At 36.8% G+C, this 19,477-nt stretch overlaps 2 protein-coding genes across 2 annotated transcripts; one reads left to right on the forward strand and one right to left on the reverse strand.

Annotated features, from left to right (window-relative positions):
- The first annotated feature begins 1,981 nt into the window (after positions 1-1,981).
- Positions 1,982-13,732, forward strand: cbx8b (chromobox homolog 8b). The gene is made up of 10 exons (XM_058778867.1): positions 1,982-2,475; positions 2,672-2,715; positions 3,142-3,207; positions 4,518-4,584; positions 4,699-6,075; positions 11,688-11,768; positions 11,876-11,919; positions 12,175-12,240; positions 12,329-12,395; positions 12,580-13,732. Exons 1-10 carry the CDS (start codon positions 2,407-2,409, stop codon positions 13,414-13,416), a joined length of 2,718 nt encoding a protein of 905 aa, XP_058634850.1. The 5' UTR covers positions 1,982-2,406; the 3' UTR covers positions 13,417-13,732.
- A 145-nt stretch (positions 13,733-13,877) lies between these two features.
- c06h17orf67 (chromosome 06 C17orf67 homolog) lies at positions 13,878-17,198 on the reverse strand. The gene is made up of 4 exons (XM_058779859.1): positions 16,994-17,198; positions 15,597-15,685; positions 15,242-15,379; positions 13,878-14,888 (listed from the first exon to the last, which is right to left on the reverse strand). Exons 1-3 carry the CDS (start codon positions 17,049-17,051, stop codon positions 15,263-15,265), a joined length of 264 nt encoding a protein of 87 aa, XP_058635842.1. The 5' UTR covers positions 17,052-17,198; the 3' UTR covers positions 13,878-14,888; positions 15,242-15,262.
- Between the last annotated feature and the right edge of the window lie 2,279 nt (positions 17,199-19,477).

Here is a 19,477-nt window from a genome sequence, read left to right on the forward strand (position 1 = left end):
CATACATTTTATATCTATCTGACAACGAATTCCTGAAAACATGATTGAGATCAAATCTTTGAACACAGGGAAGTAGCCTATTCTGCTTCTTTTTCCAAGGGCATTAAACAATGTTTCATGTTCTCGTTATTCGTGACAGGCATCTAAACTGTGCGTTGACGGGACAGAAAATGCTGAAATATTTCGTTGCATTCAAAGTTTTAACCGCACCGACATTTAGGGATAGTTCGAGATGTCTTTCTCTCAGAGTTTAACAACCCTTTACCTTCTCATTAGTTACACGAACAATTAGGCTATGTCTTTTTTTAGAATATTCAGAGCATTTTATTGTATGCAGTACGAAGTCAGAAGACAGAGAATGTGTTCTGCAATTTAATCTGAAGCCACAGTTGTGTTATTTCTTGGTTTTGCGGTGATGTTTAAAAACACTTGGATTTTATGCAGTCCGTCCTACATGTTAGTACTTAAGGTAGAGTATAAAAAAGACTTGACCCGACTTTTTTATCTAACATGAAAGTACTTAACAAATAAGGAGTTAACAGGAACATCTCACATGAGATACGAGCACCAGAGATCAGCAGGTTGAAAATACTGAGATGTTGCTCGTTGATGAAACAAGTAACTCAGGATTGTCTTATGATAACATTAGCTTTTGCATCGGGTAGACCATGACAATTTTACGCTACTGAATTCTCTGTAAAATGACACAGATGGGTTCGTGCGATGAAACTGTTTGCAATGCGACAATTCGTGGTCCTAGCAAAGATTCATTACAAGTAAAACTTTAATCTTTCTGAGAAGTCCATGTTTATGCAACTGCATAATTTCAGTGAATACTTCATCATTATGCATTTCATATATTATATATTCAAGTATTTTCGCTGCTGTTTGGCAGTCATTGCCTTATAAGGAAAGGCAGTCGTGCCTCTCTGCAATAGGCTGAGATTTGCCGCCTGCAGTTAACCCTTCTCATGCTGAATTTTTCTTAAGATTTTCATCGTTTTGGGGTCGCAAAGACACATTATTATGTTTGAATGATCGCGCAGATTATTGGGTGTATGTGTGTAAATGCATCAGTGTATATTTGAACTATATGTTCACATTATTGATTGTACATGTGCGCTTGTGTGTGTGCGTGCGATATCTTTCCTACTCGGAAGATACAATGCGAGGTGCATAGCCTTTGTGGCACAGGCAGTGAATGATTTGGCATTGCCCAGGGTTTTCACACGTTCGTTTGCCACTGCAGTTTATTTTTCACAGGTCTTGCAGCAGCCGTTGGCCGTCAGAAGGCAGATGTCAGATGAGCTGAGAGCTTGAGGCTTTGAAGACCAACCACAGTGACCTACATATTGTACATTCGTGGTCAACTCTCATGTGCATTGAATGTGTACATGAGTTTAAACAACTACGTTGCTAGCATAGCTACTCTAATTGGCCATTTGTAGTCAGGCAACGAAATAATTTCTATCTTAATGCAGTTTATTCAAAGAAAGATGTTAGGACATTAAATAAAGTGTTTAGAGCGAGTAGGTACGCGCGATGATCCTAGACAGATTATCACGTTTTAAGAATAAAATTCACTAAATCTAATAGCCTATAGGAAATCCAAATCTGTCATTTTAATCCGCCAAGTAGGCTAGTCACCAAATGATTATTGAAGATGAATCCCATGCCGCCCATTTGATTATTTAATGCATCAGTGGACTGCATTGCTTCAGTGGAGAAAAATACAAATTAAAATCACTGTTCAAAATGTAGAGTCTCAAAATATATGCTGTTCTTTAATAATCTTAATTTATGACTGTTTTAGCGTCATCTTATGGGTTTTTGTGTAACCTGGGTGTTTGTTCAACATAAACAAACAGATTTGTTCATAGCTTAAATCTTCACTTCAGTGTGCCTATCTGTCATGTATTCCTTTTTAAAATGTTTCAGAATATTATCTTCCTCAAAGTTGTCTCTCCACTGATATAAACTTAAAATGGATGGCAAATCCACACGATTAAAACCTTGCTGATGCTGATAATGATTTAGCCTAAACTGCTAAATGACAACTGAAGAACTAATCAAGCTTAAATGTAAAAATTGCCACAAGTGTGCGCTACTTTGCGTCATGAAGGAGGAATTCTCGCTCAGTACTTGAAGGGCTGCAATAACTACTCTTCATTTGCTCAGTAAACCCACGGCACAAGGCTGACCAGCCTCTACATCGCCCCTCCTGCTGTGACGTCACGCTCATGGCTATTTGCATGAAGTACGTTGTACAGCTCATTTGAGAGTTAAAACTGAATCTCGCTTGAGAAGCGAAAGACCATACGGAGCGGGAGAGCGCGAGAAACCTGCGCGAGAAGAGCACTCATGTTATCGCGCGCACACTGAGAAGTATTACAGCGCGCGCTGAAAATGGAGCTGCCCGCCGCGGGTGAGCACGTCTTCGCGGTGGAAAGCATCGAAAAGAAACGCATTAGAAAGGTTTGCGGTTTTCTCTTAACAAACACTTTACATTTATTCATGTTATAAGCCTATAAAACGTGCAGGTAAGGGTTTGTATTTTAAAAGAGAGCGCACAAATGTAGGGATTTGTTTCCGAAACCCAGGATAATGGATTATTTATTTTATTTACAGTAATTCCCAATCGTAAATGACTTTGTTTTTATTATATTTGCAGGGAAGGTGTGAGTACCTGGTCAAGTGGAGAGGCTGGTCTCCCAAGTAAGTTTCACTTCAAGATGCCACTTGCTTTGCTGTTTTAATGTGTTGTGTTGTGTCGTGTTGTGCGTGTGTGTTTGAGAGAGAGAGAGTTAGCGCTTAACTGATGCAGGAATATCATAACTTATGTCCGCGATGGTAAATAATGTTTCAAATTTAAGCTTTAAATTCTATAGAAATGTGGTTCTGCTTTTGCAATAAAACATATATAATATTAATATACCAAAAAGGAAATGATGCCTCAACCATGAAGCATCAGTAGCCTATTTTTAATTCTCTAACAATCTTGAAGATTCGTTTAGTAGGACCTTGTTAGTGGCGTTAGTCCTTCAGATGACAGCCACGTTAGATAGTTCGGTTGAGGGAGCTGGTGATATTCATGCTACTCTGCTCTCCCCTCGCTCTCCGCCTCCTTTCTTCTCTTTATAGATATAACACGTGGGAGCCAGAGGAAAATATTCTGGACCCGAGACTTCTCGTCGCTTTCCAAAACAGGTGAGATATTGCCGTCTTGGTTTGACGCTCTGAGCTTGTACAGCCGAAACGGGAGGAGGGGAGAAGACGCTTTCGCTGCCCCTGCTGCTGTGCTCATGCTCATTCTTTTTCACTTTCTCTCACTGACAGAAAGGGGGTGCACACAAGAGCTTGTGCGCAGGCGCGCCATAATATATGACTGAATTTAATTGCGCGGTACACCAATGCCACGACCAGGAACCAGCCATTAAAGACTGTTTGCATACAGACGTGGCCATAAAATGTGATCCTTTGAGACACCTTGCATTCTTTATGAAACCACTTTATCTTAACAAACGCGCGGCTCTTTCTATATTGTACTCTTATTCATTTCATCCGGTTTCTAGACGCCCTAAACCGAAAGCATTGCAGTAAGGGCAAATATATTATTTTCTATCAATCTTATAGCCGAAGTGCGCGCCCACACTAATTGACTGCATTTTTCATTACAAATAGGCAATTTTTCCTACACATGCTTTCCCGAAATTCCACACACATTTTTGTCGGGTATTCATCCCCTTTGACTGGCATCTGCGCGCACCATTAGCAGTCTCCCTCGTGACGCGGAATTCTGTTTGGAGTAATTGCACGCGCCCCTTGAGTATAGAACCGTTCTAGGTCGTCTAATTAGGTTTTTGCAATATTATTTTATAGAAGGTCGATGGGAAAAGAGCCGTTGGCCCATTTTTTTTTTTCGGCAGCCCGTGTGCGTAGTTTGAGCTAACAAATAAATAACAGAACCCATTGGAAAAGCCTGTCAAATAACGCAGTACTATACAATAGAGACCGATTTATTCATATGTTTTGTCATCTTTGTTTTTAGTTCTTCCTTTCCAACTGGGATTGTCCACCAAATTAGTAAACAAGTTGTGTTCTGTCTGAAGCAACACATAATGTTCTTTATTTTATGTGAGTAAATTTTATGAATGCCAGTGGTAGGCTATTTAAAGCCAGACCATATTTGAAAGGATACACAAAACAGGCAGTAACTTGACCATAATGCACTCTCAGAAATAAAGGTACAAAAGCTGTCTCTGGGGCAGTACCTTTTCAAAATGTGCTAATATTTATCATTTGGGTACTAATATATAGCCTACACATATATAGTACTAATATGCAAAGGTGTACCTATTGAAAAGGTACCACCTCAGTGACAACTTTTGTACATTTTTTCTGAGAGTGTGGGACAAATCGTTAGAATAAATTAAAAGTTAAATCAATTAGCTTGTGTCTTATTTTTAATTTGACTTCTTTTATCATGATGTTCTATAATCTAAAACTTTTCCATTCAGGGAAAGACAAGAGCAGCTAATGGGTTATCGTAAACGGGGGCCAAAACCAAAACATCTTCTCCTGCAGGTAATTCACCATCACTTACAAACATGCCTATGTGTGCCCAATTAACTTCTGTGAAAGTCATGTCACTAATTGTTTCTACTGCAAAGCTCATTGTTGATTTGTCTGATTTTTAAGGTACCATCATTTGCTCGAAGATCCAGTGTTCTTACCAACCTTCAGGAGGTGTCACAGGGTGAGGATAACCAACCCAAAACAACTTCAGACCTGGTCCAAAGCCAGCAATACCAGCTTAACAGCAAAAAGCACCATCCCTACCAGCCCAACCCAAAAGACAAGCAGGGAGAGGCACGAATAAATGGGAAAAAGAAGCACTACTACCAGCTCAACAGCAAGAAACACCACCACTATCAACCAAACCCTAAAATGTATGACTCCCTATATCAGAGGGTCAAGGAGACCAAAGTTCCTGAGTTGACCGACAAGGAATGGAACTTATCTCCAGCTCTACAGCAGAAATGGGTCCAAAGTAAGGATTCTGAGTGCCTCAGTAAGGTGAGAAATATTACAATGGAGTTGAAAAAGCTTCCTAAACTAAATGGTGGCGCTGACTTAAACATGAACACAAACAGTTATGCAAAGGAAGATAAGGCACCGCACAATGGAATAAGCAGCAAACTGAAGATTGTGAAGAATAAGAATAAAAATGGGCGCATTGTCATTGTCATGAGCAAATACATGGAAAATGGCACCCAAGCAGCTAAAATTAAGAAAGGAACAGTAGATTCCGAGGAAAAAAGGCAACCACAAGATTGTAAGTCCTGTGGAACAGATGAGAGCACAGAGAAGATAAAGCACACAAAGAAGCAAAGTCTTGTGAAAGTGATAAAAAAGGACAGTAAAGCTGAGTCTGCCTGTTTTAGGCTTTCCAATGGACTATCATCTTGTGAAGGGGACAATCCTAAAAAAACATGCTCCACAGTGTTTGAGCCAAACAACTCAAAGAAGCCTGGCAGCACTGGAGATTATGTATCTAATGAACAGCCCTTGCAACTGACAAACAAAACCAGTCTGACTACAGTGTCTATTGAGACGAGTGATCAAAAAGGCACCCAATCTACTCAATATGGTCCTCTCACCTTGCCTCGAAAGCGTTGCTACTCTGAGCCAGACAGTGACAGTGGGGAGGTTAAAAGGCTCCTAATTTCTCAGAGTACAAATGCTCCTAATACTGACTTGTCTCACTCTTTTAATGGCACCACACACTTCAATAACCATCAGCACTCTGGCAGACATGACTTTGAAATTTTGGACTCCAACCAAGACGAACCCATAGACCTCAGCTGTGTAAGGTCAAGAGAAGAGAGAAAAAATCCTACACATTCTCAGATTGGAAACTCTATACCGACTGGGAAAGCAGTGGTCTCTGCACCAGAGCAAGTAGAGAAAGAAATGAAAAAATCTGTTCGAAGCTTTACACCTTTTCTTGGGAATATAATAATCACAGATGTCACAGCAAACTGCCTTACAGTGACATTCAAGGAGTATGTTACAGTTTAGGAATATGTGATCTATAGACTACTGACTATTTACTGTGAATTTGTATAAATGTAAAGCATGTCTAATCATCAAGTCTTCAAACTTGCCTGAAATTTTTGAAACAATCAAGTGTAAAGTTTTGATAGTTTCAGATTGTGTTTGATTGAACTGATCTGAATTAATTTTCAAATTCACACATTTAACTATTCCATGTTAGGGATAGAAAAAAAAACTAAACAGGTTTTCCTGTTATTAGCTTGTATCATATTCGCTTAAAGCTGTTTGCAGTGCTGTATTTCAGAAGGCTTAAATATAAGAAGCACTTACTACACGTGTAATACTGAGAAACATTTTCTACTGATCTGTCTTTTATAGTCTTTTTTAAAAATGTCACTTGAAATGTGTTATTTAGGTTTGTCTAAGTATATTAAAAGTTTTATTTTACATTCTTGAGTAAGATCTTTGCTTGTACTGCAAGCAGGTGTGTGTGTGTGTGTGTGTGTGTGTGTGTGTGCGCACGCATTTTTGTGACAAATGAGGACATTTTGTATAATGACAAGGGTATGACATAGGTAGTGCAAGGAGAAGGTGACTTTTCAGGACATTACCCCATGTCCCCACATTTCAAAACGCTTATAAATCACACAGAATGGAGTGTATTGAAAATCTGAAATAGCACAAAGTTTCCTGTAAGGGGTAGGGTTAGGTGTAGGGCAATAGCACATACAGTTTGTACAGTATAAAAACCATTATGTCTATGGGATGTCCCCACTTTTCACACAAACAAACGTGTGTGTGTGTGAGAGAGAGAGAGTGAGATGAATAGAAGTGTTCCTATTAAACTCATAAGTGAGACGAGCTAACAGATAGCTCATATGAGAGATAGCAAAACATTACTATCATTTAAAAGCAAAGACATGAGTAGGCCTATCAGACTGAACTTTGCACAGCCTTTATATAGCACATGGACTTGGACTTTTGCCATACAGATTTTATTCTCAATTGTTTTTTAACAAAAGAGGGTGTGCCTGTTTTTACACCATCTGCAACGCTATAATTTTTCACAAAAAAAAAAAAAAAAAAAAATTATTGAGATGAGCACTCATTCTCAGTTCCAAGACTGGGAATAAGGCCTACTTTCATAAAACTGCGGCTACGTTTATCACAACTCCGACTAGTATCATCCGATGAAAACCGGAAAGTATGTGGGAGTAGTGGAAACAGCAGGGTTGTCTCACTTTCCAAACGCTGTTATATACTAGGCCTAACTTAAAAGTCCTCTAGAAAAGAAGGACATGTAGGGCTTTACAGCCTTTCATTATGCGCGAAGCTTATCTACGCATATATCTGGACGCTGATTCTCGAGATCACATAAAACATCCCATTTAAAAACAGCAGGGTTGTCAAGACAGAAACTTTTCATTAAATTGCCTGTTGGATTATTTTTTTATTTAAGAGATGTCACATTTCTTGCTACAAGAAACATTGCCCAGGAACAGCTAAACTAAAAAATCTGTTTTCATGTTGATATTGCAGAAAACCCAGAAAAAGAAATTCAATGACCTCTCAGGTAAGGCTACAAACATAAGCAAGAAGGAAACTTTCACCTGGCGTTTTAATGGATTTTCTTTTTGTGTTCAGATAAAGCTCACGGCTATTTAGAATGATTTTTCTGTAAATCGAATTTAGTGTCACAGCATTTTGGGGCATTGACATAGGCTACAGGTTGTCCAAAAAAGAAAAAGAAAAAAAGAAAGAAAAAGGACTATCGGATAGGACACATTACTAAGCTGGTATATAGGCCACTGTGATATTGCGGAGGCGCAAATCTAATTTATCACATCTACCTCTGTGAAAAGCCTATTCAGCAGGAAACATTTAGAAGTAGTAGGACAGACATCACAATTAACATCTTACAGGCATTATTATATGCGCGTATGCAGGCAGAATGCTTTGTGCAGCTGCCTCATAAGTATTCCGAATTAGCATTTATAGATAGAGTGTGCATTTTTAATGTCATCCAAATGGAATGTGCCTTCAGACTATTACCAACTTTGTTTATGCGCACAATACGGTCCATACAAGACCGGCAAGAAGAGATTCATCCCGTATGGCTTCGTCAAAGGTTTATAGGTAAAAGACACTATAAGCTATAATGATAGAAGATTAACTATATTAGGCTTAATAGTAGCTTTCGCAAATAAGCTACTATCATCGGGCATGTATGATGTATGAAGCTTTGAACAGCCTGATGTATAAAACTCGACTCATTTTTTTTTTGTCAGCGCTAACATGGCGGACAGCAAACGTCTCTCTTTCTCACGGCAAGATCATGATTAGTATTAGTCTATCCAAAAACTAGGCAAAGGTTGGTTAGAGGTGAAATTTGTGTCAAAGGTGGGCTGCGGAAAAGCACTTCAGCTTCAATGAAACGGAATCAACCATTTCCTTTGCAGCACCGTCTGAGATAAAGCTGCTCTCGCTGCGGTTATAAAATGGCTTCCTTTGGTCCATCCACTTTATTTGCGATCAGCTTATGAATTCAGCTTTACCGCAGTACATTTTACATGTAGCTGGTTAAATTCGCCAAGTTTATTTAAAAGACGACTTGAACAGTTTCTTTTGAAATAAAATAATAAATATTATTTGAGTTAAGCATTAGGTTACTATCACAGATGGCTTTAGTAAAATAAAACGTTTTGATAATGAGAGAGGTACAGAGACGTTCTAAAACTTGAGGTCATTAAAATAGTGTCTTGTTTAAAATAGCCCACGTATGATAATAATGTGATCACATTAAATAGGCTAATAATAATATGATGTTAATACAAGTTGCCTTCAGGAACATAACATGTTTATCTCACTAAAAAAATTAGGCTAGCAGAATATATGCAGTTGGGCTGCTTTTTTTTTTTTAGCTATAGGCTACTTAAAAATCAAAGATAACCGTCGAAGTTTTGTCAGCGTGTTTATTGCCAAAGCTTAGATTAATTTTATGTGGCATTTTTCTTTTATTATTATTTAAATATAAATCAATAGTAATGCACGTATTTTCCGAAATTCGCCCAGGTTCTCCATTTTATAATTATATGGAATTAAAAAATATGTGTTGACTGTACTAATATAGCAGAAAGTGCTCGACACAATGTTACCTAAATAATCAATAATCCAACAAAAGCACGGAAACCATGTTAATATTTTTGGTAAAAATTTTACATCGAAATACATATTTTAACATTATCGAAAATTTAATCAAACAGACTGAAACACAAGGCAAAAATAGTAGTGTATTTGCCATTTCCCTTTGTAAATTGTGCAGAATTTCTCTTGCTGGTTGCCCAGAAACGAGTCAACCAATAATATTCTTCCAGCTCGATCTAGAGCCCATATACGGATATAACCACTGCAGAAGTCAAACCACCAATCATCTTCTGCAGAACCAACCACAAGCCTGCTGTTTACCTGGTTTATGTATATAAAGACTAAAAATGAAAACGGAAGCCTTAATTTTATTGTGGAGAAATCATACAATCGTCACAATATTTATTCAAACCACTATTCAACTGTTCATTATCGTGTATAGCATTATCTTTACTCACCGAATAAACCCCCAGTAAACTAATTTACAAGCCACCAAGTTAATAATCACTATCCCATCGTTCATGTTCATTTTCAAAGTTTTAAGATATTATTTGAAGATATTATTGTTTATAGGCCTATCTAAATAATGGTAGGCTACATGTAAAAACTATCTGAAAATTTCTGTTAATGTAATAATTTAGCTGTAGATGCGTTGTTTGTTTGTTTGTTTTACCTGACATGCCCTGTTTGAAACCCAAGTGATTGTGCAGAACTTAGCATGAGATTGGTAAACATTTTCGGAAACGCTTCGAAAACAGGGTATTCCCTTTTACATGACCATTAATGGTAAAACACAATAAATTAATGAATGTTTTTCCTTCATGTATAGCTGGTAATGTTTGCTTGCAAGTTCAAGGCAAAATTAATTATATTTCTATCTATAGGCCTAATTTTATATTTAAAATGGTTTTCGTTAAACCAACATAATTATGTGAGATTTTATAATCGAATTAGGCTATATGGAACACCCAATTACAAAATTATATTTTTAAATTTGTTTTAATAAAATGTATACAATTAGGCCTATCTACATCCTTTACACTAAAATTAGAATTTTAAATAATAATAATAAAAAATCAATAAATAAAATAGTTTGAGCTAAAATATCGATGTTAATGCAGACAAAGTAATGTAATCGTTGTCAGGGGAACCATTTAAGAGGTCACCTTCTGTAGTGCATTTAGTAACTAAATAAAAGTAACTAGTGTTAATAAAAAGTTAATAATTATTAAATGTTCCATTCGCATTATTGTGATGTATGTTTCTTTGTTTCGTTGTCTTTAGAATAAGTTACTTGTGTTGTCATATTTTGCGTATTGTAATCATTAATAAGATACATAGGCTATTATCATCATCATCGTTTTACATGTTTTCAATAATTAAATTGAGTTATTTATAAATAAAGTGCAAAATATAAATCTACTACAATGGTGCTGTTTAATCAGTTTGATTTTTGATTTGGCTGCTCAATGTTAGGACTAAAGGTGTCAATCAATTCATTATTTTTAATTTAATTTTATTTATCAGCTTTTTTTCTCGAAAGAGCCATACAGTTGAAGACAAAACCTAAATATTAATTAATTGTAATATGAGTAGACGTGTGGACTAAATGTAGGCTACTGGATAAAACATAAGTAGCCTATGTGTTCATTTTTCTTTATCAAAAAAAAAAAACTAGGCTAACAAAAACAAAAACAAAAAACACCTCTTAGAGAAAATAATATGGTAAAGTAGGTTACCGCTATACTTTAAATCATCATTTTGCATACTCACAAATTCAACCCGTTACGTTTATTTAACGTCTTTTAGAAAATGTATATAAGACACGAGAAAAATAATAATAATAATAATAATTTTGTCTAAATTTAGGCTGTTTTTCTGCAGTAGAACTCATATTCAAACCAATATTCATTTCCATCTATGATTAGTTTGTCTTGGATAAAGACTTCATATTCGTTTTTGGCGGGATTAGTAAAATATTCTTGTCAATAGCAGAATATCGATAAGAATAAAATGGCATACATTTTACTATAATAACAGATGTACAGTAGCCTATATCAAAATAGCTATTAACCGATTTTTTTTTTTTTATGAATTATGCCTGTTTGAGAAAATACAGGTTTTTTACAGTTCGTATAGCCTACACGTCCTTGTTCTGCTAACGTTTAACTTATTACGTTTACCTGTAGGTCTTGACGTTTACGATAAAACTTTAACCTTCTGATGTAGTATTGAGCAGATCTTATCACATTTCTGTCAAGAATGCAGGTATGTCACTAAGAGCAAGCCCCGGCCACTTAGCAACAGCGGAGCCAATGAACGGACTCCAAATCTTTCCACCTACAAGCGGTGCCAAGGCAACATGCTAAAGAACGTGATGACGTCTGGCTGTGCACGAGAGTATTATGGGCTGTATGGAATTCTGAAGCTAGAGCAGGCGGACCGGACTCGCGCTCACGGCTAGCTACGCTGCAAGCTAACGGTAGACGAAGGTAAACATGGAGCTGTCGGCTGTCGGAGAGAGGGTGTTCGCGGCCGAATCGATCATCAAGAGACGAATACGACGGGTATGTGATTTGGAAGAGATATCTCGACATTTTTTGCATATATGTGTCAATGTCGTTGGCTCGCGCTAACGAATTCTTTTTTTGTGTGTGTCTGATGGCACGCGCAGGGTCGAATGGAATATCTCGTGAAATGGAAGGGCTGGTCACCCAAGTGAGTAATACATGCCCATCCTGTCTGTTGTGCCTTGCACTGGTGTTTTGGTGACAGTGATGGCTGTCAACCCTGCTAGATATCGCGAGGGGCGTACATCCGCGGACAGGTTAACAAGCTGGTTATTACTACAGACTGGTTTTGGCAGATGACATGCTGCAACATTAGCTGGCCCTGCTAGTTGGCCGGTAGAGCAGCGGTTTAAATGCTGCTAGAGATTGACAGTCATCACGTGAAACTTTTTTGTTCTCACAGGTACAGTACTTGGGAACCAGAGGAAAATATCCTAGACTCACGCCTATTCGTTGCCTTTGAGGAGAGGTATACAATAAATAAATAAAATAAAATAAAACTATTAGGCGGCCGAAAATACAGACGTTTTCACACTTGCGCTTGTATTTTCATGCAGGGAGCGTGAGAGAGAAATATTTGGACCCAAGAAAAGAGGACCTAAGCTCAAGACTTTTCTTCTAAAGGTTAATGTCATTTATTTATTAACAGATAAATAATAATAATCCTGAAATGATCTATATTGTGTATATTATTATTATTGGGTGTGCACTCTTTTTTTTTTTGTCCTCTGTGTAAATGAATAAATTTTATATAAGGGCATAATTTTGAGTTCTGTGCTAATTTTTCAAAAACATGTATTTTTCACAGGCCCAAGCTAAAGAAAAGGCAAAGTCTTATGAATTTAGGAATGAATCATCCAGAGCCATTGCATATCCCAGTCCAGAGCCTGTGGTAACCCCTAGAGCGAGGGAAGGACTACGTGCTGTAGTTCCCACAATTTTCCCTCCCAGCACAGTCAACCGAGGAGAGAGCGTAAGGATTCCACCTCCAGAACCAAGGGAGCAAAGTTCTCCACACTCATCCAGACCCAGCACTGATGCTTTTACCCTCACCCCAAAAAAGAGAGGACGGAAGCCCAAATTACGCTTCACAGATGGCTATACAAGCTCCTTACATCCAGAGCATTCAAAAAGAGCAGCAGATGAAACCATGGCAAGCATTCCTTCCAAAATGGCAAAGTTAGGTTTGGGAGAAGAGGAAGAGAGATGCTCAGAAATAAGTGGGAGAATTAAGATATCTCATAAGCACATGGATGCTACCTATTCACACAAACAAAACAGAGTTGTTCCAAGCAGGAGTACCCAGCATATTTCTCCAGAGTGGAGTTTGCATTCCAGCAGAGGTAGTGCAGACTTACAGGGCCACAGGACTAATCCGCAGACAAGCCACTTTCACCATAAACACCTGAAGCACCATTCAAAACGAAGAATATTTGAACACGGTGATTCCTCCAGCAGACAGCCTTCACTTATTGCCAAAATTCCAGTGTCACGCATATTTGGAGAGCCGGAGGAGGGAGATGCTTGGAAACCCTCCTTCAGCAATGTGGAGAAAGTCATAGTTACCGATGTGACATCGAACTTCCTGACTGTAACAATCAAAGAGAGTAGCACAGATAAAGGCTTCTTTAAAGACAAAAGATGATCATTTACTGCAGCCAGTATGCTCCTTTCATCTCTTCAGAAGTCATTTATTGTCGAAAATATTCTGTGTATTGTATAAAAAAAAAATCTTATTCCCTTTTCTGTCAAGCTGAAATCTGTATTTATTGTGAAATTGCTGCTTTAAGTAATTTGCATGCACTAGACAAGATAAACAAAGCCAGAACTGTGTTCAAATACATACAGGAGTTCTCAGATCATTTGTTGTAAGTATTAATTACAAATTGTTTACCTATAAATATATAAAAGTATCATTTGTCTCCCAGACGAATATTAAAACATTTATGTACAGAATAAGACTTGACATTTTGCACACTAACCGTCATATTTTTTAGTCACATCATTACCTTTTCAATTCTTGTAATTTACATTGATTTTATTTTGTCATTTAATATTGCCAGTTACTTTGTACACTTGTTTCACGGTACAGCGACATTAACAATTTACACGCATAAAGGTGTAAAAAGAAAATCTAATTTTCATCCCAAAATCAAAAGTAAAGTGTAGAATAATGAACACGTTTCTTTTGTTTCTCTTTACTTCAGCTCAAATTCGTATTTATAAATATGTAGTAATGTTAAATTGTATAAACTTAAAGACTTCTAATTATTTTGTAGGGCGATTGTAATTGTGATTATCGATTAATTGTGCGAATTAAAGTTCTTTAATATGACATTAAATAGAGAAGCGCATATCTAATGTCTATAGGCTACGCGAATCCTACAGTCATAATTTTACAATATTATGTATATGTGTTTGTATTAGTCCTGTAAAAAAAAAAAAAAACACGTAAAATGCTTATTTGCCCAGTTAGAGTAGCATTTAATGCAAAACGAGATGTCGTTGTTTAAAGGAAAAACCGGCTACATGTTAAAGTTCCCAAATATTTAACTTCTACAGTGTTATACAATGGTGGTACTTGATTCCATTTTACAGGCTTTTATTTGTTTGTTTATTTATTTGGACTTTACGGTTTCTTTTGTGACACGTAACAAAATGTAATCTTTCAGGTTTATGCAACACATTCATTGTGCTTTCGATCAATCAGTATAGGCCTTCAGATATTGCCGTGTAAAGGTCAAACTTGGCTATGTTTGTGGACCATTTGCGCGTCATCAGTCTTTTAAATTATTTATTTTAGTTTCGAATTTATGTCATAATAGGCCTACAACTAAAATACTACTAAAACCCGAAAGATGAAAGCCACAGTCACAATCAAAATTTAGAGCACAACATTTTTATTTTATTCAAAATGCAATTTCGTAATTCGTTCTTATTCTTCTAACGATTCTAAGATTTTTCATCTAAATAAGACATCTAAAATGCGTCTAGGTGTGTGTCTTCGTGGATTTTGTGTCCTTGGCCTCCTCGGCATTTCTAGGTCTTTTCGTTCTCATTGTAATCCATTTCATGGTGTTTATCAGCTTTGTCGTCGCCGGAATTCCTGTCTTCGCCCTGAAAAAAAAAATCACCTTGAATTGATTTGCCCTCAGATACGTAGGATTTTAGTAAATATAAACCGTTTTCCATGATAAAACCGCATTTACGTTTAATACGCCTTTAAAAGCAGGGCAGAACTAAGACAAAAAGTCAGTACAGAAAGAAAAAAACATCCCATATGATGTAAAGAGTGTTAACAATTATTAATGCAAAGACACATTGCAAATCTAATTACTTTCTTCACCCAATTCTCTTTTATTATAAGGAAAAGTGTGAATGTATACAATTTGCCTAATATGTGAAATCATGATAGTACGCTCAAACATTGCAGTCTTGAGTGAGATACAAAAGCTGAGGGGTATCAGAACCTGTGGATCACAGCAGGCCTGTTACACAGGGTAGCCGTAATTGCGGTCACAGCGAGGGAAGCAATGAGGGTTCATCCAATGCTCCATGCTGGTCTCTCGAGCCCTCTGCTCCAGCCTCTGCATATGCAGCATGTGTTCCTGAAATACACATGAACTCTGAATTCTAGAGTATTGACATGGAGCTGAGTTCATTTATTGATTTGTTATGAATTTAGTATTTAAATCCAGCACAAAGCAACATTGTGAACAGATCTTTGCTATCACAAAGAATTACAGCCAGGCTCCCATGCATGATGTTTTCTTAAGCTTTGTTATTAAGCTTGTAAATAAAAGGAGTCTGTTGTTGGCACCCAACCCTCATAGGTTCATCAGGGTGTCCAGGCTTCTGTCTCTTGGTGCGGAGCAGCTGCTTTGCAAAACTCTCCTTAATGATGGGGCTTGCATCTAGGAACATGACATATAGGTGTATCAAGATCACCATTTTCATAGGCCTACTGTAATTTCATGGTAATGAAAACATGATTTATTCTTGTGAATACATTTAACTGATTGATTTGTCTAAATAACTAAGGGGTTGTCTATATGAATAATGTAAAACATGTGATTAAATATGTATATTTATATGTAGTATACAAATGAGATTATCTAAGACTTTAATTTGTGTCATTTAATATTAGCCTACCAATTTCTCCTCCTTTCTTTCTTTTTACTAGCCTACATGCTAATTTTATTTTTTCCATTCTTCCCCAGGCGGCCACTCTTCCTGTGAACCTTTATTCTTTCAGATTTCCTCGAGTCCTTTGGGGGTCTAATTTGTATGAATTTTGGCCTTTCTCTTTTCCTCTTTCTTCATCTCGCTCCCTCTTTTTTTTTCTCTCTTTCACACAGACATGCACGCACACACATACACTTCACTCACTTTCTCTCCTGCCTCCCCATTTCACCCCCTCCCTCCCTTTCCCAGCGCTGTTTCTCTATGGAAGAACACAAAGTGCCCATTCATGAGCGCGTCTCCCCGGGGAGCGCGCCCCTGCGCGCGCGTGACCTGGAGCTCTGACCCGCGAGGGGTATGAAAATGAGCCCGTTACGGTAAGCACCGACGTGGCAGATAAACAGCAGCACAGCGTTTTTCATAGCAGTTTTTACACGTTTCGCTCACGTTAGTCTATAATTAGAAACGATTATTTAATTTACAGGGGGTGGGCGGGGTGGGTGAAATGATCACATAATTTGTAAGACTAGTTCATTCAGCCGTAACATTTTCAGCTGCTAGCCTAAAACAATAGGAATAGAAATATATTGAATAGGATGGGATTGAATAGGAATATATAAAAACGAATAGCTTACAAATAAAATGAAAACATCAAAAAGCAATAAAAAAAATAATAACTACGCATATTTTGAGTTTGCTATAGACATTAGAAATCGTTTAGCAAGTGAGGGGGATAAAAACAATGACAAAGTAGGCTATTAGGCATAAACATAATGAAAATAATCTCACAGAAATATACACTCATTTCTGTCTTTACTAGAACTGCAAGAAGGCCGAAAAGAAAAATAGCCTAGGTAGGCTATTTATTTCAAAAGTCATTATCCAAATATTCCAAAACGCTCTGATTTTACATGAAAATAAGACTCGCTAAAATAAGTAATATGCACACAAACGTCACAACCCACAGTGATAAGAATAATAAAAACACAGTAATGTGCAAATAAAACCCATGGTATAAGATTTCTGCAAGAAAAACATACCAGTGCAGAAGGTCAATAAGACCACGCAAAAAAGGCATACCAACAGCTTCATTTTCATTTCCGTCCGTCCTCAGTTCGAAATAACTGCACTTGAGTGTTAACCCAACTTATGAGGAGGAGAAATACACGACAACGTCATTTAGAAGTTACCCCCACAGCACCCCTGCTAACAGGCCACTGGATAGGCTACAGAAGAAGACGACTCCTGGCTGCACATCTGGATGAGACTGTAGTTACAGACATATTCCACAAGATGTCGCCTTTACTTTAACTTAAACGAGGATGTCTAGGCCTATAACCCTGCAACTCTAAACGCTTTGGCGTGATACCGGGTTGAACCCTGCTACATAATGGTCAAAAGACTGATCTCAGTAACACAACCTGTTTTTGTTGTTGTTTTTATAGTAATTCTATCAAATTTAACTCCACCTTACAGTTTCATTTAATTTTAATTTTTTTTTTTTAACGTTTACAGCATGTGTCCCTCCACAATTAACATTTCTTTTGGTTGCAACGGAGCATTAACTCAACTTTGATGTTACATCTTTTTAGTTGAAAGGGAAGATGATTATAAAAAGGGCCTTTGAGCTTTGCATTGGCTACGGATGCCGTCTGTAACAAACTTTGTTTTTACAATTTTAATGCTGCAAAATTAGCTTATTTTTTGTACTTGTTGACAGGCACAGTGTGTGGTCAAGGGCTTCAATATCAACACTTTCTTTATTATTCACATTTTATTACATCTTACATGCACCTGACTTGTTTACTGGTATAAAGGCTTGTTTATTTTTATTTATTTTTTATTTTTTTACCTTCAGGGCACAGTTTGCATTTGGCTCATAACAAATAGTATTTTCATAGCAGTAGGCATTTTTATATACTCTGAAATTCCTGAGGAACATTGAAATTATATCTTTGCGTTTGGTTTCCTCTAGGTATTAGTTTTGATTCTGAATTTTCCTCTCAGCAGTTTTAGTTTACTGTAAGATGGATCAGCAGGTGAAAATGCTCTTGGTTAGGCAGAATGTTTTTCTTCGAGGGATTTTCAGCTGTGTTGGCTGTCATCTTACTATGTTCCCTGTTTCAACTAGTTTTTGTTCTTGTAAATCTAGCTCTTATATAAAAGTAGCCGTAGATCTGAGAGCTCAAGTGGAAAGTATATTGTATGACTTTACAGTATTGAGAAACTTTCACATTGGCATATCAAACTCAGCGAGTCTCTCAGTTATTTTGTTGTTTGTAGTATTGGTCCTAAATATCACTGTTACCTCTCTGTCTAATGTTATCTGCAAAACATTAGTATTTATGTCTACAAGTGAATCACACACTTTATTTACTGGATGCATATATTTGGTTCATTTCTTGAATTTAGCAGCTTGACTATCAGTGACCGCAGAAAGAAACTTGGGTCATAATATTAGAAGTGCAAACTGTAAGAAGGTGCTCAATCATACAAGCAGTAGAAATGATAATGTTCATTGTTTTTCTAGTATAGCTAGTTGAATGATAATTGTAAGAAACCACAGATTGGGATTAGAGAGCAGCAGTTATAATAAACTCAACTGAAAAAACAAAAAAAAACAAAAAACAAAACAATGGTTAAAACCTGATCGCTGTGGTTTTATGGTTGCCAGAAATCTATTGAAAAAACAAACAAATAAATATAGCGCCAATGTTTCAGGCATTATGGAATAGCATTTTGGTGTCCTTTGTACCTTTGTTATTATAAACATGAATTGACAGTGCACATTTACCCACACAAAACACCGGGCAAAATCAAAGAAATAGACTAATAGATAGTAATATGCATTAGCATACAGCAACATAAAAGGTAACATTAAGACCTCTATAGCAAAAACAATAAGTAATAAAACTTAGTAAATATTTGGGGCATTTGGGGTAAAAAGCACCTCTGCTGTTGGGGCTAAAGGCACAATAGTTAACATGATGATAAATAGGTGGCTGACTTTTACAGTTGTTAACATGACATGGGTGTCCACCTTAGAAATAACCACAATATTTATAATGGAACCATCATCAAAATACCATATTTATTGTTACTACTGTAAAGCTATATTAAATTAGGCCTACTATAGGATCTCCTTCAATGCTTTCAGAATCTTTTTTTCTGTATTTTTAAAATGAACATTTTAACAGTATTAAAAATATATATATTTTATTTATCAAAATAAACAGAAAATAGCACAAACTTTGCTAAAGTGATTAATTTGAATAATAATTCACTTAGTTATTACTCACAACGTACTATTTGATCTCAATTATTTTTGTAAATAGGCTACGTTGTGCTTTTTTACCCCTTGTTTTTACCCCTTGTTTGGAGACATGGAGCCGACTCATACATTTATAAGATTTTTAAGATGTATTCTTTGTAACTCTTTCCTCTGTTTCATTATTATACCTCATTTATTATCTTTTCTTTCTTATGATAGGCTACATGTTTAACTGTCATCCTGTGAAGCATAA

This window comes from Onychostoma macrolepis, chromosome 06 (genome assembly GCF_012432095.1).
Source record: "Onychostoma macrolepis isolate SWU-2019 chromosome 06, ASM1243209v1, whole genome shotgun sequence".
Taxonomy (NCBI): Eukaryota; Metazoa; Chordata; class Actinopteri; order Cypriniformes; family Cyprinidae; genus Onychostoma; species Onychostoma macrolepis.